This window comes from Anopheles coluzzii, chromosome 2, assembly GCF_943734685.1.
Source record: "Anopheles coluzzii chromosome 2, AcolN3, whole genome shotgun sequence".
Classification (NCBI taxonomy): Eukaryota; Metazoa; Arthropoda; class Insecta; order Diptera; family Culicidae; genus Anopheles; species Anopheles coluzzii.
This window is the reverse complement of record NC_064670.1, coordinates 55807176-55831333: the sequence shown is the minus strand read 5'-3', so window position 1 is coordinate 55831333 and position 24158 is coordinate 55807176. Positions and strand designations below refer to the sequence as shown.

The following is a 24158-nucleotide window of genomic DNA, read 5'->3' as shown; positions in this document are numbered from 1 at the left end:
ATGATGTTTCTATGTTTTCATTACGATAGAAAAATCCCTCTGCCAGCACCTTAAATTAACAACAACACAAAAACACCTTATTCATGTTACACCTATTAAGCATCCCTTTTCTAAATTATTATTGATCAAATTCTAACATCATTTTACTAGAAACTGAAACATTCAAAGCAGTAAAGACAATTTATATTATTTTATTTTGTTATGCAAATGGAATGTTCAATTTTCAATGTGAGATCTGAATAATCCTATCGGGGGATATAGCCTCATTACTTAAATGTATTTTGCTCTTCTTTAAAAGTAACGAAGAACGCATGTTTTCTTTCTTAACTTAGCTTAGCTTTCGGAGTTGTATAAGAATATGTCTTTATACTAATACACCAACTTTATTTGTTAGCCTCTTCTATTCTCAAATAAAAGTATCTATGGAGTAACTCTCTCAAATGAAGGTCATGTAAACTATTAATATAGCGTGACAGTTACAATCACTGGTGAAGATTAATGGTCTTCAGCAAGTATTGTTTTGTATAATAAATGATCTTCTCGTTCGCCATTGGAATGACATTGGATCCTGAAGATTTTGGGCGTTTGCGAGTGCCAACCATAGAGTTTTCCACTAGCAGCACATTTAAAATGCATGTTTCCTTTTTGATAAAAGCTACCAACAAATTAAAAAATGGACCCAAATTCCCTACACATCCGACATCTGCTTGGTTCCCATGCTTCCGAAACACGAATGTAAAACGTGTCTTCATTAGGTAAACACCGTGCTGCATTTATGCGTTGTTGGCTTTTCATTTACAATGACTGTCATGGAAATGTATCGAGTTTTTAAGGACGCTGCTAGAGCGTATCGATTATTATTGTGTATGATGTGTATTATATTACACGCCTTTTTCTTGCCTTTTTGTTGAACAAATTCAAACGGATCGCATCACTTGCCTTCCCGTTATTATTAAAGGATAATGAACGATATGATTGCATTAAAAGTATTGTAATACATTAAATATTTGTACGTTGCTTACCTTTTGTGTATGTAATGTAAAATATGCTCTCGCTGCTTACCTTTCCTAATACTCACCTAAAAAATCATTGCTGATCATCAAGTGGCTGATGATTGAAAAAAAACTGCTGATTAAAACAATATTATTGATTTGTTGATAACAGTTTCTAAACACCTTTAAATATTTACTAAATGCCAATAAACTTTCTATTCGAAGATGTTTTATAAATTGATAATAGTAAAAGCAATCCAAAAAACTACCGTTTTGAACATGTTTGCCACATGGACAAAATTTAACTTGTACTATCAGTTCGATTATGGTAGCTGTACAGTTCACAAATCGCAAAATTGTTCGAAATAGTTCAGAAGAAATGGGAATTTTCGTTGTTTTGCGAATCTACAATATGCAAAAAATCCATACACATTGACCTAATTTTGTTCTTGCAAAAGAAACTCGATGCATCGAATTCGGTATTGAACATTTTATTTGTCACGTTGGCGTATGAAATAATGGTGTATCGTTATAGGCAGCTTAAATTATACTAGTATAGATTTATGACCACTACGCGGAATCATCGCGCAAATCGATCCGTATGTCTATGTCGAATTCCGGCTCGTAGGGTTGCAACGTTGGATTGCCACTGCCGTTACTGGCCGTGGCCGCTGGACGGTTGGCCGTAGTAGGTCTGCTAGAGCTGGAGTACTTCAGCTGGTTAGCGAGTGACACTGAACTAAGCAAAGGATCGTTCGTGACCCCCGGCGCCACGTACGGAGGCCGTCTGCTCGGTGGGGCTGGCGTTGTCGTCGTCGTCGTAGTAGTAGTGGAAGTTCTTTGCAGGAATGGTGCAACATACGGTGCCTTGGTCGTGGTCAATGTCGGAGCAATGTAGGGCCTCGGAGGTGGAAAATTGCTTATGGGTCGCACCAGCTCGTACTCGGTTGGGGCTGGATGTGCGTTAAAATACTGGTAGCTTCCAGGATGTTGGTTATACTGCACACCTGACGACTGGAAGTGTGCTGTACTACCGCTAATGATACCACTGCTGCTGCTGATGGAAGTTGGCACACTGATGTTCTTTACGCTGGGTGGGTGATGCAATTGAATCCTCTGGATGACTCGCTCAGCCAAACTGCCCGTGTACGAAACGGGTCCTGTGGACTGAGTCAACGTGTATGGCGACTCTCTTTGCGCGGTGGCAGGTTTGGAAGATGAGTATTCCGCAGGTACGAAGTTAACCGTTTTTTCGTGTGACTCGTACACCGGCAGCAGACTCTCCTGGGTCATGTACGTTTGCTGAGGTTGTGTCTGGAATTCGTTCGTCGCAATTTGCTCTACCGGCGATGCAAAGCTCTTGAGCGTGTATGGCTGCTTCAAAGCTTGGGGGCGTTTGTAAAATTTACGCTTGTCATATCCGGATGACACACCATCATTATAGCTGCGGAAAGTGGAAAAAGCATATATGGGCGAAAATTAAAATCATGGAGAATTTATAGCAACATTTTGACTTTGCGGTTTGCATACTTACTGATAGTTATACTCACGACCTTCACCTAATTTTATATAGTCCAGTCTGTGTTCCGCTACATTGTACGTTGCCACCAACGGCTGATACCAATGCATAATTGCAACCTGTGAAAAAGATACGAAGTATAATCTTAGATATGCTTTGGTCTCTAACGAGTTGATTTTCATTTATTTTTAATTTGGCTTCCTATCGTCCATTTCAAATATTTTTCTTTGTTTTATTGCTACTGACAATCGCCAACCTTTAGTTTATAATTTTGACTCGATTAAACTTAATATGCCTGTCCTTATTAATTGTAGAAGAACCTAAAAAAAGCAAAATTGTTCCATCTTAATGTTTGCAAATATATGAACAGAATGTGTACGGAATCTAAAAAGTATGATTTTTAACATAATTTTTCATCATTTCATTTTTTCCGCAAATTATAAACTATTTAGCAAAGAATTAACCACCATATATTTCCGATGGGTTGTTTGCACGGTTTGTTTAAATCACTGATATCAAACTCATTTTCGATGGCGGGTCGGTTTATGTATTGCAGACCACAAACTATTCCAGAGGAAGAGAGGGAGGAGAGGGGGGGGGGGGGGGTGACGCTTCATGCATTTGAACGGCCATAGCACAGGTTATTTTCAGGGGATTTAAAAGCTTATGCTAAAAATGTATGACTTTTATGAAATACATTTGTTTGTTCTGCTATAACGATTATTTTTTCCCTATGTGTTACCACTTCTTCGGCAGCAGCAGAACATATGTTCGATCGGCATAGAGGTTGCACCTTTGGAGCCGGAACAAAATGTATATTTTTTTAAATCTCCGACCATTGTACTTGCCCCTTTAAGAAATGTCATCGGAAATTGGAGATTCTACGCTGGGTTATCAATGGACCACAGGGCTCATAATGGCAGTGAAATAAGCTACGAAAGGCTAATGTTCTGAGCATAGCAGGCCTAGGTTCTATCTCATCACCGGGGCTCCCCTGGGGCTCAAACGCTCAGAGTTTCCATGAGCAAAACAAACAACAAGATAGATCTGATGGTTATGTCTGTATTAATTCATCTTACTTTTTTAATTTTAATAATCGCACCGGTCTGATTTGACATGTTCTGGTTCATACAAATAATTACCTAAATTGTTTACGGGCCAAATTAAAAGGCTTTGCGGGGCTTCATGTGCATGTAAATTTGTTGATTGATCGGAGCATCAATAACATAAAACCATCAAAATATTAAAAAAAAAATTTCATCACACATTTTACAAATTGATGTTACGCATGATGAGTAAATTCTTCATAATATATTATTTACGAAATATTTATAACATATTGATTAGATTTAAAATACATCATACGTCAATAATCCGGTAAGATGTTGAAAAATAGAACAGTAGATATACAGAAAAAAATGGAGCAAAAAATATATTTGTAACCAACACCTGATTCTGACCTAGCGCAACGATCACTCGGTTTCCAGCATCAACTTCGTCTGTGTCGCTGTTGTACCAATGATATACAACAGCACAAATCTTTCAAGGCCGTCGCCAGTAGGTGGAACGCACATTTCGTGGGTTTAGCCCGAATTCATCAATAATGTAAAAATGCACGCATTTAATCCCACCTTAAACGCCCCTGCGGCAGGTGTTGAAAGTAACAACTAGCCACAAACGACAAAACAAACAGTGCGTAGCAGAAAGGAGACTCCGAGAAACGAGGAAGTTGGTCAGTGTTGGGCAGCAAACGGTTTACAGACAATGGCGACGGCACGCAACCACGTGCGCGAGGAGGAAGGAGTACGCTTTGCGGAGCTTGGAAGCACGTGGTGGTACCATTGAGGATTGATCCCGTATCAAAGCCACAAGCGTAGTATAGCTGAGATCGTATTGAGATCGCGTTGAGAAATCCATTGCCAATCGGCAACCGAATTGGATAAACGTTCGATTAAATCTAAACCGAAGCGAATGTACTAACGCGTGACGTATTCTATTAGTTACGATCATTCAGGCTGCACACGATGGCTTCGCTTCTACTGTCAAGGTAGATGAGAGAACACATTATGCGTAACGTTTTCTGTAGTCATGTGACGTTTTCATTTTACCAGATGACTACACCCTATTTCGAGAATATCATACGCCTTTTTTATTGATCGCTTTGAGCGAAAACTCAATTTGCTTCGGAAGAAATTATGCGCTGTACATGTTTGCGATCGCGCGAATACGCACGGTAAGCACGGTGTGGGCATGGTGGTTGGACCGGTGTGCATTGAACATGAAATTAAAAAAAAAAACTGCTCAGTCAGCTAGAGTGGTGGAAAGCTCGATTACGCCCGGCACCAAGTGTTATGAAGTGTTTGGACTGTTTGCGCTCATGCTTCTATTACGTACACTCGTATGCGCTATGCTTTTGGTACTGCCGTGCCTCGGCACTGTAAACTTGCGACGCGAAGGCAGCTGTTGTGTATTGTGGTAAATTTTGTCACTGTAAAAACATGCTTGCTCTTCATCTCTTGTATGCTAGGAAGAATTTCCATCGTATTTGGCATTGAACATGAATAATAAAGTCCTTGCTTATAGAGTTCTTCATTTATGCTGGAGTTGTTTCTACCAAACTTTCTAAATTTTGTCACTAGTGAAGTAAATGAATAGATTATGGACGTGATAGGCCCAATCCCACAGTATACAGTTTACATTATTGTATTTTTCTGTTATTTTATTGTATTTTGTTTTATTTTATTTTATGTTTTTTACACAGTTTGTATCATTCAAAATGATCCACTAAATAACTCTAGTATATTAGAAAAAATATGTTTTCATTCCTGCACACCAACTTGCTTGACCCCAACGGTTTCTCAACGATTGGGCTTCAAGTGGTTTTATTACTTTCAATTATTGGCTTATTGGCTCTGTCATTTAAAATGTATTATTTCACAAACAGGGAGCAAGTTTATTACAATCGTAAGTTGAAAAATACTCGACATGGACCTGCTCACAAGCAATGCGCTCGGCAAAGAAAACAAAAACATAACACGATCGTTATTTCATTGGACGGGTGATTTCAATGTAAGCATAACATTGAGTATGAACGACTCATGTGGTCATTACTCCAAGCAACCTCCCGATCCACAACTAACCATCCAACTAACCAACGTCCCCACTAACGAACCATTGAAGGTCTGGAACGTTAATGGAAATTAAATTTAATATTCAACGTAATGCATGAAATCTTAGGCGAAAGATACATGAATTAAGTTTATAGAAGAGAGAATGTAAAATGTAAAACCGTCCTGTACTTGCAACAAATTTATATATTCCAATTAATTCGGGCAAACCAAGGTGTTTATCATTCTCATCTTGATAACATAGAAGAAATCAACGCATCATTGATGATCCATGACAATCACTGGTATGGTTCTCAAGTAATTGTAGCTAGCCTTCGCATTTTTTTTTGTTTGGTAAAGTTCTTTAACAGAACACGATGAATCCTAGAACGAGTGCAATAGAGCATGGAGGCAGTAGTGCAAGGTCTTTGGAACAACTCATCACTACCGGGTTACAGCGATAGTTCAGTGCGCACAGTACATTATAACAGTCAAAGTCACTTCATTTTCGAAGGATTGTTAACATGAACAATCAATAAATGGCAGTTATTAGAGAACTTAATTTGAAGCTGACAGCACCTTTTGTAAACCCAATTCTCATAACATTACAGGATTTTGCAGCCAAGTAAAAGTGATTCACCTTGAGTTTGAAATTGCACGCTAGTCTTTCTCTCAACAACTGTCGCTTTTCGCTCCATTGAACGCCTTCTCCGTGACATGGTTTACACACGGTTCCAAAAGACTTTCCCTTTTTTTGGCATCTTTTAAAACGAACAAACGGCACGGCAACCGTATCCTACGCTCAGAAACTGTATCACGAAATTGTATTGCTCATTCACAAACATCTACCACCAGGAACAGTTTCGAAGGAGACACACATTAAAGCCTTTCTTTATGTCTTTCCGTTCGGCCTTGAGGCGATGTGGTCCTTGATAGCCGTATGCAGTCGCCGACAGTTATAGACATATCCTTCATTTGAAAAACAGGCTTGACTACATATTTTCGCTAAACGAAGCCGGCCCGTCCGATCCAATGTTTAGCTTAGCATTCCTCTGTTTGGCAAAAAGAAGGAGTACAGTAAGCGACAAGTGGAGCAGGCAGTCGGTCAGTCATATTCACAACACTTGATCGCCATGAATTCAATTTAGACCACGCATTTGTTTTAAATGTCCCAATCAAATGCCCCTTCAGCTGTGCAGACGGCCTGGGTATGCCTATTTGGAGGCTAATCTCGAATTAGCGAGCTAGCGGGTTTAACATGTTTTATGTGAATACCATAAAACGATTTTATATGTTTGCTATTGAGATGTTAGTATCGTAAAATGGTGACAAAAACAAGCGTCTCGTTTTATACACCTTACACGTACTCACTTACGTGGCGTTTGATTTGCCTTGACTAATAGACTGTAAAACATTGTCTTTGTGCGGTAAAGTAGATCACTGGCAGATCTGCTGATTGTTTCCTGTTTCGTCTACTGACAGATAACATTAATTTTTATCCATTCTTTGCTTCCCATTCAGTGGATTAATTGAATTTTAAATACATTTCGACAACAAATTCCTATTGTTTGATTGATCATGAACTAAACGTTCGGTCTGAGTATTTTTGTGTTTGTGTGTATGCTTGTCATTCACATTTCCTAATTGAAAAAAAACACAAATTCGGCTTAATGGCAAATATACCAATCCGATCAAACCGGATGTTTAATGGTAGATGGTTGTAATTTAGCCTGCCTACCAATCTATCTCATTTTGTAAACGTGTATTGAATGCACAAAGTGGTTCTAACGAAATTTGTTCGTTGTCGTTCGATTTTGTTGTACATTACTTAAAAGAATATCAACTGGCCAAAAGTGCCTAAAACGAGTTTTAACGAAATTGAATGTTTAGTCTCTATTGGTGTGCACTTAGCCCGCTTACTTCACTTAGACTGCAAGTGTTCGTCTATATGATTGAGTAGTTAGAAAACCAAAGCAAATTTCATTAAACGCGCGTGTTCGTGGGATAGTCCAAATTATCTTCACTGAAGGTATGCAGAACAATTAGGCGATAGTTTGCATAAGCGTCACAAAGCATTTGTGCAAGATCAATCATGCGAAACGATTGTGGAAGTTAATTTGCCATATATTCACGCTCAGTTCCAGCTGTTGGATGGAGTAACCCGTGAATTTTCGCCGTTATGCGGGTCTTATGTGAAAAATGGTTTTGGATACGGTTGACGCAAATATGTTTTCTCATACATCTTTGCAACAAGGGAGATATGCTGGAACGGTACACTTTTGAAACATTAATTAGCACTCAAATATCGATGTTTTTCACACGAAAAATAGCATTCATTTGATTTAATTTCGACTGTACCATAAACATTCGTTATTCTTTTCCACTTTACGTTAGTAACTCAAACAAAAATTAAATTTAACGATCATGGTGTGCTAACAAAGTGCAATTAAACATGCATCATTGATTATTAACTAGCGAAAGGATTAACAAATAGTTTATTGCTACAAATGATCATTAGCTTTTTTTCGTGTACTTGTGTAGTTTGAAACGGTTCGTTTGTAATGAATATTAATAAATAATAAAATAGTTTCCGTTCTTCAGCACAGCCGATTAAGTCATAGTGCTGAAGCATGTACTCCCCTGGCATGGCATGGGCTACAGTACCAATCGGTTCCCCTTGCTTTGGGCGTCATTGAGGTTGGTCACATTAATACTTTGAGTGTTGACATCTATAAGCGGTTTGACACAACACAACGTAAATATAAGCACTTGTGCCCTCCAGCATCTCTAGCACTGACCTTGCATAAGGTGGTTTGTTTGTTGCATATCTGTTTGACCTCAGGTGCAATCGACTGCATGCATTGGGCTTTTCAAGAGTATATATGAAATACTTATCGAACTCGTTCAATGTAGTGTTTGAAACAGATCTATGTTCATGATTTAGCACCATTAGCTGGATTTTATGTTATGCTCACCGGATATAACCTCTCACACTGAGTTTCTTTTTGAAATATACTAAATGCAGAATTTTTACCATTTTGTATTTCAAAATGGGATTGCAAAGAGGAATTTCGGGAGAAAAAAAATCCGTATCTCAAACAATTCCCGATGTAGGGCAAATTATGCTCGCACGCTTGGCTGCCGCAATTACACCAAATAATTTCTCGCCATCGACATACTCATCCCATGCGGGAGGAAATGGGTGAGAAACGGTAGCAAGTAAAAATAAAAAAAAAAACTTTACGTGATTAATCATTCACACGCGATCGGTTATGTTATGTTACATCAGTCGTATCGTACAATCGAAGCCGCACTTCAGCATCCGTTAGTGATTGCAATCGATCCGACAAGCTGTGAATCCATGAAGATCGTGGCGCCTGTTGCGTGGACACACTTGTTTCCAGCTCCCGCTATGAATTAGATGCTTTCGGTTCAATACTTACCGCCACTAGCACCCATCCTATGAGGGGGATGTTTGTGGGAGTTCCGATAGCCTTCATGTTGTCAGGAAGATTGTTGATCACTGTGGTTGCCGCGATACAGTGCTGGGAATGCTGAATTCGTTTCACTGCTCGCACAGCTATTCCGTCAGCACGCTACAGATGCCGTAATGTCAGTACACTGGCGCTTTCTTACTCAGTGTATTAACATGAAACCACCGTTTTTACTTTATGAACGAATTTTGTAGCAAATTTCGTAAGAATCGTTTCTACCACAAAACCCCTGCCATAAGAATGAGTTGCACGCTATCAACATTGAACACACTACTAGACACTTGACATCACCGAAATTAATATATCCACTCTTAGTGTACATGTATCGACGACTGAGGTCGTCTTAATCCACTTCGAGAAACGGTGGCCGATATGGATCAACCAAATCGACTGGGCACCACCTGCACAAGACGCCTTTTGCCTAGCACCTGCGCTTGCGTGCGGTGTTCGTTCGTAACTGAGCAAGCCGCGACGGTTGATGAGCGCAACATGCTACTCCAACGTGCCTAGCTGCCCAACTCCACGGTGAGGTGATTTCAAATGATTGCGATTTTTCGGTTCATTTCTCTCACTCTCACTCTCCTTCTCTCTTTCTACGCCACACAGTGGCCTTCCCTTTTCCCATGCGCCTTGTTTGCTGCGGATAGCGAAAGATAGGCTTGTTTGCACGTGGGTATTTTTGTTTTTTGTTGATCGTGGTCAGGGGTTAAGATTTGACTCGATTAAAAGTAGCCCAGTCAGTTCGTTGACGTTCTCGGCATTCACCTGAGACAAAATTATGTCATCTTATACAGCGTTGTTATAGAGCCGCGTTATAGCGGTAAACACATTTTTCGAAAGGGACCTGGAATCTGTACCTCGTAAAATTGCTATTTAATTGTCTTTATGTTGTTGTTTTTTTCTGTGGCACGGAACATAAACGTTCAAAGTTTGCATACAACAATGAGACGAGTTCTGTCAGGACAATTCCCTTCACTTTTGCCAAAATATTCCCTTTTTTTTCGATTCACGAACCAGGCCGTGTTCTTGTGCTTGAATGGGCATTAGCGGTACCTTGATGAGAACGAGGGGCGGGGAGGCTCATTGACGAAGCAATGATTTATGGTTGATAATCCACCAAGAACACAGAAACCAAAAATGTGTTAGAAAAGAAACTGATCACTACGGTCCAGCGTTCCGGGCTACATAGGGCCGAAACATTCAGCCGTGACTGATTAGACCATGGTGAACAGACGCAGACCATACTGAGAAGGACGCACGAATTAATGGACCTCATAAAGCACGAAATTTCATCTGAGCAGTGTCCCCATTGCAGTGATGGCCGTGGCACACCCCGCGCATGAGCGACGTTTTCCAGTTGTGTAATTTTTTTTTTTCTCTGCGTAATTGAGTATTGGGGAAAGCATTAAGAGGCTGTTTTACAGGTGTCCCGATATTGTTTCAAATCGTTTGTGATAGATGGGCCTATCGTTCACCAGCCGTCCGAGTTTATGGATTTATGGGTTTATCATACTGGTTTCGTACGATTATAGATTACTCCCAATGGGAGATGGAAGGCATAACCCTACCGACAAAGTTTGTATCAGTTGGTGCAGCCTGACGCTACGCACAAACTTCATTTCAAACTTAACAGCTGAAAAACTAACATTTATCTGGACTATAATTGTGATTGTATGAATAACAGGGGAAATATAAGCACATTTTATTCTACGCTATGATCTTCTGTTACGTTGCAATCGTACCCGTAAATCAATGATAACATTTTGAGTCACATCTACAAATGAGTCCGCAAATCCAAATGGTTTGGTTTGTACTATTGTGTGACTCTGTGAATTTTGGGAAAATTATGTAATGGGGAATCTGAGGGAATTTTCTTGCCACTGCTGACTAGTGATGGGCGGGTCGACCCGAACCTATCGGGTCGAAGCTATCCGTAAGCGACCCGGAGTCGTTCGGGTCGACCCGAAAGGTACAAGTAGGTTCAGTGGGTGCAACGACTCCGGTAGGTGCGAGAAAGCATAAGCGACTCCGACCCGTTGGTGCAACGAGTTCGGGTCGGGTCGGGCCACGGTAGGTTCAGTTTGACCCGAGGGTGCAGCGAGTTCGGGTCGATCCGAAAGATCAGTAGGTGTGAGAAAGCATAAGCGACTCTGACCCGTTGGTGCAGCGAGTTCGGGTCGGGTATTGAACCTACCTTGATTCGACCCGAACTGAACCTACCGTGGCCCGACCCGACCCGATCTCGTTGCACCAACGGGTCGGAGTCGCTTATGCTTTCTCGCACCTACTGATCTTTCGGGTCGACCCGAACCCGTTGCACCCACGGGTCGGATTTGTTTCCGACTCTGACCTAGCGCACCCGCTGCACCCACGGGTCGGAATCGATTCCGGCTGGCTCGCACCCGACTCCGGGTCGGGTCGTGAAATGAATCGTATGACCCAACACTACTGCTGACTTCATTCAAAAGAAAATAGTGTGAAAGTCGAAATGCACGAATTGACTCAATGGCCATTCAAGGTAGATATCGTTGGGAATGCAAACAGATGTAGCTGCAGTGAACTGTTATCACACTTCACAAGACTATTATACAAAAGCAATTAATAGCTAAATAGAAGCAAATAAATACAATGTAAATTGCAAGCTAAATTAACTCTGATAAACGTATTGTCATAACACCAGACGTGACACAAGATTGTGTAGATTGGGTGAGTAACTCATCATACCTTTACGCTTTCGTTCAGCTTTCAAACATCAACCCGTTTGAATATTTGTAGCTTTATCAAATTATCACAAAAAACCTAGAACATCTCAATCCTGTACAGGTGGGTCAGAGAGGTGGGTCATCATCATCATCATCAGATTGATAATGGATTTTTACTAATTTGGCACAGATCCTCATAAGTTTGATACGGGTCGGTTTAAAAATAGAAATATCCACGATATCGAAATTGGTCTACATATCGGAGTGTGTACACTGTTTTCCTATTCATTTAAAATTAACAGCTATCTTATATTTGTGACAGCCGTGAACACCTCGTGAACGTTAAATAACTCTTTTAAAGTTAAAAGCTGACCCACAACTGTTTAAAAAAGCTGCAAAAACATCATATAAATACTTAAAATACTTAAATTGTCATCGTGTTGGCTATAATTCTCAAAAAGGTTTAAAAAATACACATAAATGGTCACCTCCTGTAAGGAGTATACAAATAAATGGATTGTTTTGTCATCAGGACTTTAACAAAATACTGTGCTTTGGGCAGTCCAGAAAATCCACTCAAAATTTAGATACAAATTACAAAAATAAAAATTGAAAACTGTATTTGATTCATTATAAATCATTTGCAAAACATATTTTAAATGCCTGTGAATTGCCATATGTTTTAGTTGGAAATGTAGATGTTATAGTAGACCAAGGCTGATATATCGCAATTTTGACGCCTATACATTTATCCATAATGTGCTGTTTGCTGAAAATTTTAATTGTAAACATGACACCCGCTTTTATGATTCTTCTGCTTTTATATTCTAGTGCGCCTAAAATGGTAAACGGGAGCTTCGAGACGTCACGTAAGGTCAAGTCGAGCAACCAGGGACAGCGGACATGGTAGAGAACGCCATGACACGGGACAGCGAAATACCGGCAATCTTCAACCCGAAACGCGTTCGCGCTCCCTCTGTCGTAGTGACAGGTCAGTTTCAGCTGCTCTTTTTCGCAGCCCTAGCCCTATTTACGGATCTAACCCCTTCAAATTGTGTCTGATATGCCCTTGTTATGATTCCCCAGGAGACTCCCCAAATGGACCCTTTGGAGGTTTCACGAACAACGTGCCACAGATTACACATTCGGACTCGGTGACCTCGAGCCAGCACGATGGCCAGGACAGTCTGATCGGCATCACGGTAACCGGTGGAATGCATGGCGGTTGTGATACGCCAACATCGCAGCCACATGCACTACTCGGTAGCGGCGGTGGCCTTGGCGTTGGCAGCGGCGGTGGCTCCGGCTCGGCTAACCCGGCAGTCTCCTCGAGTCTCCCCTCCACGTCGCGAGTAAAGGCATGCCGAGCGTCATGCTGCTCGGAGCTGGCGCAGAAGATGTACTTCGGCGTGTGCGTAACCGTACTGGTAACGGCCTCGTGGGTTGGTGCAACGCACTGCATCAAGTTCCTGTACCTGCGCCGAAATACCTACGCTTCCACGCTACCTCCACATCTGACCGCGTTCATCACCGACGGAACGACCGATGCGATTCCGGGTGGTGCGGCACCGGACCAGAACTCCACCTCGGCCATGATAGTTCACGGCTTCGGACCCACGTCCTCGTTCTTGCCCTCGACAACCAAACCGATCATTACCTCCGATCGTGTAGCGCCCCCGCTAACCACACACGTCTTTAACGCACCGTTCTTTGCCTCTTGGTTCTGTACCAACTTCGCGATACTCTTCTTCCCGATCTACATCCTCGGGCGGGTCGCAATCAAGAAGTGCGACGGAACGGGCGAAGTGCTGGGCGAAATTTTGCGGGGCTTCCGGGACCGAGGCTTCACCATCGGACGCTTCCTGAACCGCTGCCTCACGTTCTGCGTCCTGTGGCTGCTGACCACATATCTGTACGCGCTTTCGCTCAAGGACCTTCTGGCCACGGACGTTATGGCTCTGTTCGCGACGAACGTAGCCTGCGTGTACCTATTGGCGTGGGTAATACTCCAGGAGCAGTTTGTTGGTGTGCGGGTCAGTAAACCATGCCAGTTCAGTAAGTTGATCAATCAGCTTTAGTTTCTTATCTACGGTTCCGCTTCCCAGATCGTCGCTGTGATACTGTGTGATACGGGTATTGCGCTGCTGGCCTACATGGACGGAATTACGGGTAGCCCTACGTTGGGCGGAGTGGTTCTAGCGGCCCTGGCTGCCGCTGGCTATGCTGTCTTCAAAGTAATGTTTCGTAAGGTGATGGGCGATCCGCCCGTCGGGCAGATCGCATTCACGTTCTCGATCATCGGCTTCCTGAATGCGGCCATCTTGTGGCCGGTCTGCATAGCACTCTATTTTACTGGTGCCGAAATTATGCCCTGGGAAACCCTTCCTTGGGTAGTGCTGCTGATGGCCAGCGTTTTACTGCTAGGTAAGCATAGCTAGTAGGAAAAATCAGACTTCATCTTTGAATGAAGAATTGCTGATCAAATAGACCACTGTATGTCTAGTAGTGCATGGGTAGAACCATATAGTTACATACCATATACCATTCGTCTTTTACTTCTCCCTTGAACCCCTGACAGTTTTCCACATCCTTACGCAGTTCAGCAGTGCCGTTACGTACAACATGTTTGTCACCCTGGGACTCATAACGGCTGTACCCGTTTCAGCTGGTAAGTACCACTCGGCATGCCGTAAAGGACACCCGAACGTTAGAAGCTGTCGAGTGTCTTATCTGTTGATACTATTCATTCACAGCACTCGACATCGTGCTGTACGGGGCTCACTTTGCTGGTATGAAGCTGGCCGGTATCATATTGATAGCAGTCGGTTTCTTTCTCGTAATGTTTCCGGACAATTGGCCCGATTACATCACCCGTTTGCTGCGGTAAGTTGCTTTCTCTCGCACACCCCGCTTCTCTCGGACACTTCTTTTCTCTTTCTTGTGTTGTCGTACTTCTTGTGTTTATTGCTGGTTTTGTATTTTTACTTGAACTGTTTCTTGCGTTACTTGTCCACTATCTGTACCTCCCGCCCTGTGCGCCGGATGTATTTCAGTCTGTGTTCCCAGCTCGTCTCTACTGTCTCATTATTCCTATTTATCTACCATTGTCTATGCTCTCTTCCAAATGCTCATCCTACTTCCTTCCTCCTATGTCTAATTACTTCTCTTCGTCTGTCGCTCTACCCTCACACGCGCTAATTGGGCGAACGTTCTGGACCTCTTTACTCTATGCTCTACTATTCTTCTGTTGTTTCTAGAGCTAAAGCTACAAGTGGGGCATAAGCGTCATCCATCAGTTAACGAAATTTGTTTCGAGTTTGTAGCCCATCGTTGTACATTTGACGACCCCTAAAACTATAGATACTTTAAATTATTTCAATAGAAATTCAGACACACGCATCATCACAGTGTCACGATAGCAGACATTACGAGGTTGTTCCATTGGCATCAGCGAATAGTATCCGATCATGTGCTCATTTTGGACCAATTTCCTCTCTAAACTATATTTGTCCCATACTAACTGCTATCCAGTTGTTCTTGTATCGTTTGTTGATTGCTCATCAATTGATACGTACTCTTTGCGTTTCCTCTCTTTATCTATGGATGTGGAAAGCGTCCTTCGATCTAAACCTGGCTGTCCCCTTTATATCTCTTACCATTTATCTATATTTGCATCCCTTGCCTCTTATCGTTCCGTCAATTTTGCGCTCGTTGTATGTTGCATCCCCTTGGTAGAAAGCCAAGTCTGGAATATATTGATATTTTTTCCTCTCCTATCTCTCTTGCGTTAGATTGAACAAAACGAATCTCTTTAATTGCATGTAACACAAAACGCAAGGATTATACAATTAAATTTAAAATTTTCAAGCTGATTTGTTCATTCTACCTTGCATTCGTATGCTGTCCCCTTTTGTAACACATATCTTTTATTTATGTAGGATTATATACATTTGTTCTTTTTTTTTTAATGTAGATAATTGTCCTCCGTTCGTGTGCATAATAGCTCATGCTTCAGGCGCTACTTTCCATGCATCGAATAAACTTTTATTTTTACCATTCGTAATGTGTCCTGCCATCAATATCCTCTGACCCTTTTCACAACACCTTCTATTGATTGTGTGTACGTGTTTGTGCGTGTGCGTGTGTGTGTGTGTGTGCGTGTGTACGCGCGAGTAAGTGATATAGAAAAAGTGAGCATCCAGTAACCCTTTTTGTAACATTTAATAACGAAAAGTGCTGTATGGATGGATGCGTATGTATGTATGTATGTATGTATGTGTGTGTGTATGTATTCATATTTATGGGTGTGTGCGTGTATGTATAAACCATGCAACAAACCATGATTACAACTAAAATTGTTTGTATTCAAAAATTACAGAAAAACTGGTCGCGCATTACTAAGAAACCAATGTTGTTGTGATACTGCTGAAAATGATTACGAAAATTCGGTAGGAAATCAATCAAATATCATAAATCTTAATCCGCCAATATTACACCACTACCAAAAATTTACAACCAACAGTATAAATCCAATTCCGTTTTCTATACCGAAACGTTTCTGTTCTAGTTTCTTGAGTTTAAATTTTCAATTTCTTCAATCTTACCATGTCACTTTGCATTTGTACATTACTACAAAAGGGAACATACCATGTATAGAGCTCTCACTGGCCTCCGTTGTTCGTTACTCTCACAAGCTTCCATGTAATGTTCATTCTACCCACTGGACGATGAGACATAACGCCAACGAAGCCTAATTGTTCACTCCATATACAGTTGTGCGTTTTCATTTACTGTAATCTTCAGTTCTAGTTGCCTTCTAATATTCATCCTGAGTAAAAACTGTAGTAGAAGTTGGACCATTATGATCCTTGAAAACGCAATGCGGCACTTTCTATACTGTTTGAACATATATTACAGCTCTTCTTTCAAGCTTCTTTTTCTTTTTGTAAATCATTTCTAGTATCTCTCTGCCAATTATTATTCTCATTATTGCTAACTACAATACGCTAGGTGTCGAACTTTCAGAATTTTATTACTGTACTGCAGTTGTAAAATAAATAATTATTTTCATTACTAGACTTGTTTCTGTCTAGAATAGGATAATACCTTAACATAACTACAACCTTTTACCACACATGTTAGTAGCTGTATTGTTTTACAATGTTTTATCTTTCCTATTCAATGTATCATCTTTTTATATAATTTGAAATTACTTCTTTTTTTATATACTGAAGTTTTGTCTTTTTTAAACCATATTTAAGTTTTACAATTAAGCAGTTCAGTTTATTTGCTGTTACTTATCTAACCAGCGGAGTTTTTTTTTTATTCTTTTATTTGTAATTATGTTTTTGTTCTGTCTATCAATTCAGTGCAGGTTGTGTTAGTTGCTTATATTTTCTCACCTTAGTTTTTATCTGTTAATCCTATGAATCGTACGTTACATGAACCCATAATTAGCTTCTTAATGACGGTTTCAATGAATGGCATTTTCCTGTAGTGTATTTATTGTAGATTAAATACAAATTCTCCTATATTAATTAATTGGTTTGCCTTTACTTTCTCAAAGCTACCTCTTATACCTAAACCATGCACAACAAATACGAATAGCTGTACCATTTTTTTTATTTCTTGTAAGAATGGCCTAGTGCGCCGTACCACAACTAGCTCTATAATATTGTGCAACGAATTGGTTAATCATTCTCTGTATATCTGTACGCTATCTTTCTCGTCTTCCACTGTCGATTTTTACCTTTCATACTCTACGCCGTACTGTCACAGACACACACAACCCTTCACTTTATCTCCTACTCTCTTTGTCCTTGGCTGTTCATCTTAAAAACTTTGCTTTTATTTTCATATGTTCATGGATAATTGCATTTCGATATTACATATCTCATCGTGTTGTAATATTTCATTCATACGTTGTACACTTCTGTGCTGCTCTTTCTCTTCTCTCTTCGTATGGCTCTGTCTCTTTCTTCCCCTGTCCTATCTTCATTTCTTCTACTTCGCCTACCTTCGCTGTCCACTAGATTAAACTATTGATTAATTTTCTGGCGTTAGTCAAATCATTATCGCTCCCATTGAATCCCATCCTGTTGTTGGCTCGTTGTATATCCACCACAAATGTTCTCGCTGCGGTAATGTACACAGTTCTGGTAGATGTAAGGTTTGGCAACAATGTATGTAGACTTATTAGCCCATGCTACAAGCATTATCGAGTACTCCTGGCCTCAGTAGTACCTGTGACCTTTAGACCTTCGTTTAGTATACGAGAAATAGGATTGCAAGGCCACTGCATAGACTAGAATGAAAATTGCAGGATGAAAGCTATCTATATCCCATTGGCCAGATGCATGACTGAGAACCGCAAAGCAAAGGAAAGCTAAAATTAAATAATCTCATCGTTGCATTGCTGCAACATCCAGAGTTCCAGTCACAGTGGCTCAATCCGGTTTCGTGATACGTACTATTCCTTCGGTTAAACTATCGCTCTTTACACAACCTTTGGATATTCTCCCGAACTTGCAACGTTTGTCAGACTCGTGAGCAATTCCTTTTCCACCATACAAATTCAATTATCCGGTCCAGCATCATCCAGCAAGTCAGGATATATGTTACAGCACTATCCCGATACGTTCCCTTACATGGTCCTTCACAGCCTCTCTTACAACCACTCACCCCCACCCCCACCACACCTCCACCCATACCCTAATGCCCGCTCCTTTCACTGCCACATTCGGCTGTTCTTTAAACTCACTCTCCCGTACAACTGGTTTTGATGTTCAGTTATGCCAATGGTTTTTAGTCGTTCTAAATTCTCAAATAAAAAACCGAACCCATATATTTCAATTGTTTTCCAGAAATATCATCTTGTTGGGTCACAACGCGAGGTGAGTGTCCGTGAACGTACTGAACGAATAAAACTTTCGTTTTGTTTTGTTTTTCCTCTTCTGTTTACAATTTTTACTGCATCGTTACGGTTTCGGTTCTATTTGCGTTCCGGCAGTATGCAAACCTACCGAACTTTTCTGTTTACATTCATATCAAGTTGGTGTTTTTCATCATCATTATCTCTTTATCTCTCTCGCTCTTTCACTCTCTCTCTCTCTCTAGAGGACAGATTTCGTTGTAACTTTTTGATTTTGCTGTTCATTTTTCGTGCGCCCTTTCGGTGTCTATCTTTGCCTGTTTTTATGTCCATGTGTCCGTTATGATCGTCACCTTTTGAATGCCCGATTACACTCTCTATGTAATATGTATTTTCATATATGTTTACTGTTGATGGTGTCACTTCATTTGCAATCTATAGTTCCCTATTTGCAAAACCTTATTCGGATTGTTTTGTTTACATGGGTTACACAATTCCTTATTATGTCTTGCAGGCTGCATTGTTGATCATTCAACATCATCACCAAGATAATGGTAGCCGAAATTAAAAACACACGCATAACATTTCGTCTGATAAATTCAACTGTTAATGCATTTTTGCATGCTTTGTGTTAAACTCATGCCAAAATTGTTCTTGAAACCAGTTATTGTGCCATTCAACGCACAATCTCTCAACAACAAAAGAATGCAAAATATTTCGTCATTTGAAAAAAAAAACAAACATTTCGTTTCGTTAAATATTTTGCGAAATATATAGCTACTGGTCTCGTATGCTTTGGTACTCGGGTTAGGCCGGCTGCTCCTCAATCCAGTGACTGATGATCCATCAGCCAAGCGCTAGCCTTTCACACATTTCGCAGCTTATGGACTAATACTATTTAATCATGATTAATGATAGTGATAGTTGCCTTCATTACTAACCAGTTTTAATGATCGTACACAATCGATTATTCTGTTTGCAACATCGTTTGTGTAACAGTACATTACCATTCGAGTATTGTATTTTTTAAGTGAGCTTCTCTCGCTAATTTAGCTGCTAATTTAAATGTTGGTGTTTCCTTTATTTTCCAATCACTCCACGAAACGTATCAATTGAGTACTATTGAGCCAATATTCAATTAAGACAGTATAATCATGCAATTTTATCATCGATGAATAATTTGAAAGAAAATTTATACTTTTGCAAAAATATACTCCGATTTCTAAGATATACTTAGAACGACGGATGTATACTAATGTTAAGAGAAACGAAAAGTACACAGTATTGAGCTTCAATTTCAATCCCTTAACATAACACCCCTATCGTTTTGAACAGTTTCAACCGTGCTAAAACTTTAATCAATCGGCCATTCTCTGCACAAAGAGGGATCCTTTCATGCCAAGTATTTCCGGAAAAGCTCATCAACCTAAATAGCATATCGGAATAAAAATAAATATCAACGAAATGGAGGAAACATCAAGAAATGCGGAAACCTCTACCTTAGCGGTGCAAACACGTTTAGTAGAATAGCCCCCAAAAAACCGCAACAGCAACGGAGTTACTGTTACGCTTGAGCGTGATGATGAATTTAATTAAATTTCATAATTTATTTGGTTCTGGGGCCGGTGCCTCTTGGATGTACTCCGCACACGTTTCGTTTACGTGCCGGTACGTGGTTAGAACATGCAGCGCCCCCGTACGAACACTGCCCATTAAAAAGTGCGAAGAAAAAGAGAGTGATTTACTAATTTAGGACAACAGGGTTGTGCTATAAGTGGCGAGGAATCTTAATCGACAAAAAACGTGCTCCAACTAGAAGCACCAGGAAACAGTGCTTGCTCCAAAATAAGCTTTCTATTTGTTCATTTTGTTCTCTGTTGTGCAGAAATTTAGAAGAAAACAACAACAAAACATTTAACAAAGCGCAAATGAAGTCGAAACTGTTCCTCTAGAATAATTGCCGTAAGCTTGAGAATCCAAAATATCGTTTGAGTCGAACCCCACACCTCACCTCACATTGAATCTACACCGTTTTTTCATCCTGTTTTTCCGTAGAGTCTCATAAGCAATGAACTAATTCCTCAACTACTCGTTCCAGATACACTACAAAAGAGGTAAACGTTTAACAGAGTCTCCCAATTGCTGATTCTAAACTGCTCTTGCCATTGCCAGTCTATGCATACAAGCATATGTGAATGAAAACGATTGTTTCAAGCAAAATTGCATCACACAAGAAAAGCAAAAAAGAAAAATCATATTAATCTAGCAAAACAAAACCAACCAAAACTAATCACTCCCATCTAATCCAACCGCCACAAGACAGATAGTACCAGATTGTACTCTAAACTCAAGCCAAGTCCCAGGCCAGGTGAGACTCCTAAGTAGGTTGAGATTTGTTCTCCGTAGACCAGTCTCGTAGTAAGCAGCCATATATAATCTATATATATATATGTTTGTATGTGTGTCTGTGCGTGTGTGCTAAAAGCACATCAATTACTTTATGCTGCTGCTCGCGCCAATTTACTGCTTCTAAACCTTTCTTCCGAAAAAAAAGCCACTCGTCAACCTATCTGTTCCTATGTTTCTCACGCCATCAGTTTGTTCCATTAGTGTGCAATGATTACCATGACCTAACCGTCGTTAAATTGGTCTAAATTTTTCCCCATGTAAAGCATCGATCCTCTGCATCTTTAAAGTTGGGAATAAACCATAAAAAATCCCAGTTGATAACACCAGCTTGCTTGTTATAGTTGTTAGTAGTAAGATACACTATCGAAATGTAGGTACGTAAAGGAACGTGTTGTATATACCGCAAACGTACTGTAATTGGTATGTAAAAAGTTATCATTTGCGACATTTGTTTATGTCCTACGCTGAAAGCCTGTGCCTAAACATAGTCAATCACTGTCACAACTTGTACTGCGAAACGGAACCGAAACTGCGGAAATGGAAACCGTACTTTCCGGCAAGTACTAGCGAACTAATCTGCACTGTTTTAACCCCCACCACACTCTCCAATAGTGGCCACGAGGCAGGGAAAATTAGTGATTATTCCTTAGTTTCACTCAAGACAATCTTGAAGATAAACAAAACCAAACCAAACCAAAAAATCAACACGATTTGAACAAGCACATCCGATTGTAAGAATGAATATGAATGATCACTTACATTTATTGCCAACGCTTTTCAAGTATTATTTTCAAACCATCGTGTACAAAATTCTTACCCATCATTGAGTACTGTTCAGTTATGTGCGTGTGTCTTCTTTTAAATAACCCTCTCCCGCCAAGCCAATAGAATATACATTAATTTCTAATTCTTCTCTAATCCATATCTTTCAATTTCACACTAACAACATATAACTCACGTACACGACCCCAAACACACACACACACACCATCGTTTCGTTGCAAATTGTTACACGCACGCAGTCGGCCAGCCTTTTGTAGAAGGGATATTGTCGTTGCCTCACCCACATCTACTGTTCGATAAAAAGTACAACTGCACAACGCACCGATTGTGTTGTATTGTATCGCGTTGCGGAATGTAGTTCTAGCTATTCCCAAAAGACAACATCACTCTACCAAAACCAAACCAAACACAAACTGAAAAAGAAAAAAAAAACCTAACAAAAACCGACCTGCTAGAACCTGTACCATTTCAAGGCAGAGGCTGTTTGAAAGTAGAAGCAAAGGTAAGTAAGTACAGCGCGTTGTATAATATTGCTACCCTACAACTTAGTAGTTTTCTATCATCACCATTACCATTACCATCACCAATCACCAGATTGTCTAGAAAAGCCTTCTTCTTGTGAAGTTGGCAACGACAACGAACGCAAGATCAATTGTAGCAACATCAACAGCCACTTTTTCCTATCAATGTATATTTCTCTCTTTATCTCTCTCTCTCTCTATTTCTCTCTCTCTCTTTCTCTTTCTTCTCTTTTCTCTTTCGCATAATCTTATTCCATTCCACGAATCTACACCACCGACTTCTTCTCCTCCACATTCACCAAACACCAAACCTTCCTTGTTTGTGCTATCAATACTTTAAATGGTTTCCCCGTACCGCTATTATATTCATATTAATATCCTTAATTGCTCCTATTTTTTTTTTGTTAAATCAACATTCTCCCTTTTTTTAAAATCTGCATTAATATGCAATGAACCGCCGTATCCTGCGCTTGCAATCTCAGGGTAATGCGCAAATCCTCTACCAGAATGTTTTGTTCCTTTTTAAACACTCTCCCAGTTTCCTCCTTCTTCTCTACACGATCCTGTGTTGTTGGAAGCTTAACAGTAATCACACTATCCTCGAACGGAACTCTAACACCACCTTCCAAATTCACACTCTTCACACACTTTTGTGCATATTGTGTTCACCTGGATTGCATTGGGGCGACAACAATTATAAGGTAAAAGAAACACCGCTCTTATAAACTATCGATGCTATTAGATGTACGCTGTGCTTTTCGGTCCCGAAAGTATTCCTTCTCCAACACGAAATACGCGTACATTATATTTTCAGCAAATTCGTAGTAGCTCCATTACAAAGTAAAAGGCACTTTAATTATTGGCTTTTGTTACTTTTTTTGTCTTTCTATCGGCATAACTTTGAATCGCTTTCGATATGCAGTTTTGTGATTTGCTTAATGTCTTAGTACCAGATTAATTCATCTTCATTTTAAAACTATAGCCTTAAATGTGTGTATTTCGGTTCTTTCAACTTTAATCTATCCACTTACACTCAAACGTACTGTGTGCGCTTTATTCATCTCTCTTTCTCTCTGGGCATGAGAAATAATTGCTAACTTACTGAAAACCATACCATTTCTGTTTTCTTCTGTTAACTTTCCTTTGCTTCGATGGGGTCATCATCAGCTAGTGTGTGTGTGTGTGTGTTCCTAGCAAAAAGCTTTTATTGATCACCCTTCATGTTCAGATGTTTATTATCAATTTGACTGTATTCGGTTCCTATGTTTGTTTTACAAGAAAATTTAAACTGAGAGAAAGAGAGCAAAATTAAACTTCTTTTTTCTTTGAGAAAATGTAAAGCTTCATTCACCACTACCACCACGCCAAAAACTAGCCAAAGCAGTGGTGGAGATGTTATCGTCAATACAATGTGCTTTGCTTTTGAATACATACTAGCAAACAAACAAACAAACAAAAACTACCTAAATCACTGCAGCGGCAGTTCAATAGTCCAGTTTTAATCAACATTGGCTTCTTTTGTGGCTGTACTTGTCGATTTTGGTTTGTCTATTACCCGTTACCTCACGATCTCTACTTTTACCTAACTGTTTTAGTTTTGCAGATCTTATTTATCATCACCGCTTCTACACCGCGGCTTTCATGTTGGTAAACAGATGGCTTCCCTGGTCCGTGCACTAATCCTGCGTTATCGTTATCTTTTGTGTTTTGTTTCCATTTCCATCTCTATCCCGCCCTGCCCTGTTCCGAAATGCCTTGCC

General features: G+C 40.2%; 2 protein-coding genes across 8 annotated transcripts in view; one reads left to right on the top strand and one right to left on the bottom strand.

The window, feature by feature from the left end:
- LOC120951720 (putative thiamine transporter SLC35F3) overlaps positions 1 to 24158 on the top strand; it is a 29146-nt gene that overhangs the window by 3329 nt on the left and 1659 nt on the right. The window contains exons 2-10 of one of the 7 annotated variants that reach the window (XR_005751214.2): positions 12646 to 12805; positions 12901 to 13847; positions 13920 to 14238; positions 14393 to 14482; positions 14568 to 14697; positions 16193 to 16262; positions 18678 to 18707; positions 20784 to 21053; positions 22881 to 23099. Coding sequence is in view for 5 of the 7 variants with exons in the window: in XM_040370593.2 (XP_040226527.1) it covers positions 12718 to 12805; positions 12901 to 13847; positions 13920 to 14238; positions 14393 to 14482; positions 14568 to 14697; positions 16193 to 16262; positions 18678 to 18707; positions 22117 to 22134 (1692 nt within the window). In the remaining 2 variants the exon portion in view is untranslated. Of the gene's footprint in view, positions 1 to 12645; positions 12806 to 12900; positions 13848 to 13919; positions 14239 to 14392; positions 14483 to 14567; positions 14698 to 16192; positions 16263 to 18677; positions 18708 to 20783; positions 21054 to 22116; positions 22380 to 22880; positions 23100 to 24158 lie in introns of those variants that run through there. The other 6 variants (XR_005751213.2, XM_040370593.2, XM_040370580.2 and 3 more) reach the window with 6 other exon arrangements.
- On the bottom strand, positions 1463 to 12240 carry LOC120951722 (mucin-5AC-like). The gene is made up of 3 exons (XM_040370599.2): positions 9062 to 12240; positions 2527 to 2630; positions 1463 to 2436 (listed from the first exon to the last, which is right to left on the bottom strand). Exons 1-3 carry the CDS (start codon positions 9116 to 9118, stop codon positions 1563 to 1565), a joined length of 1035 nt encoding a protein of 344 aa, XP_040226533.2. The 5' UTR covers positions 9119 to 12240; the 3' UTR covers positions 1463 to 1562.

Bases quoted from the DNA above. Each gene is read 5' to 3' on its own strand.
- LOC120951722 (XM_040370599.2), bottom strand. From the start codon at position 9,118: ATGAAGGCTATCGGAACTCCCACAAACATCCCCCTCATAGGATGGGTG. The intron at 2,631-9,061 runs GTAAGTATTGAA...TCTTTTTCACAG, and splicing joins TAGGATGGGTGCTAGTGGCG to GTTGCAATTATGCATTGGTA. The intron at 2,437-2,526 runs GTAAGTATGCAA...CACTTTCCGCAG, and splicing joins GGTCGTGAGTATAACTATCA to CTATAATGATGGTGTGTCAT.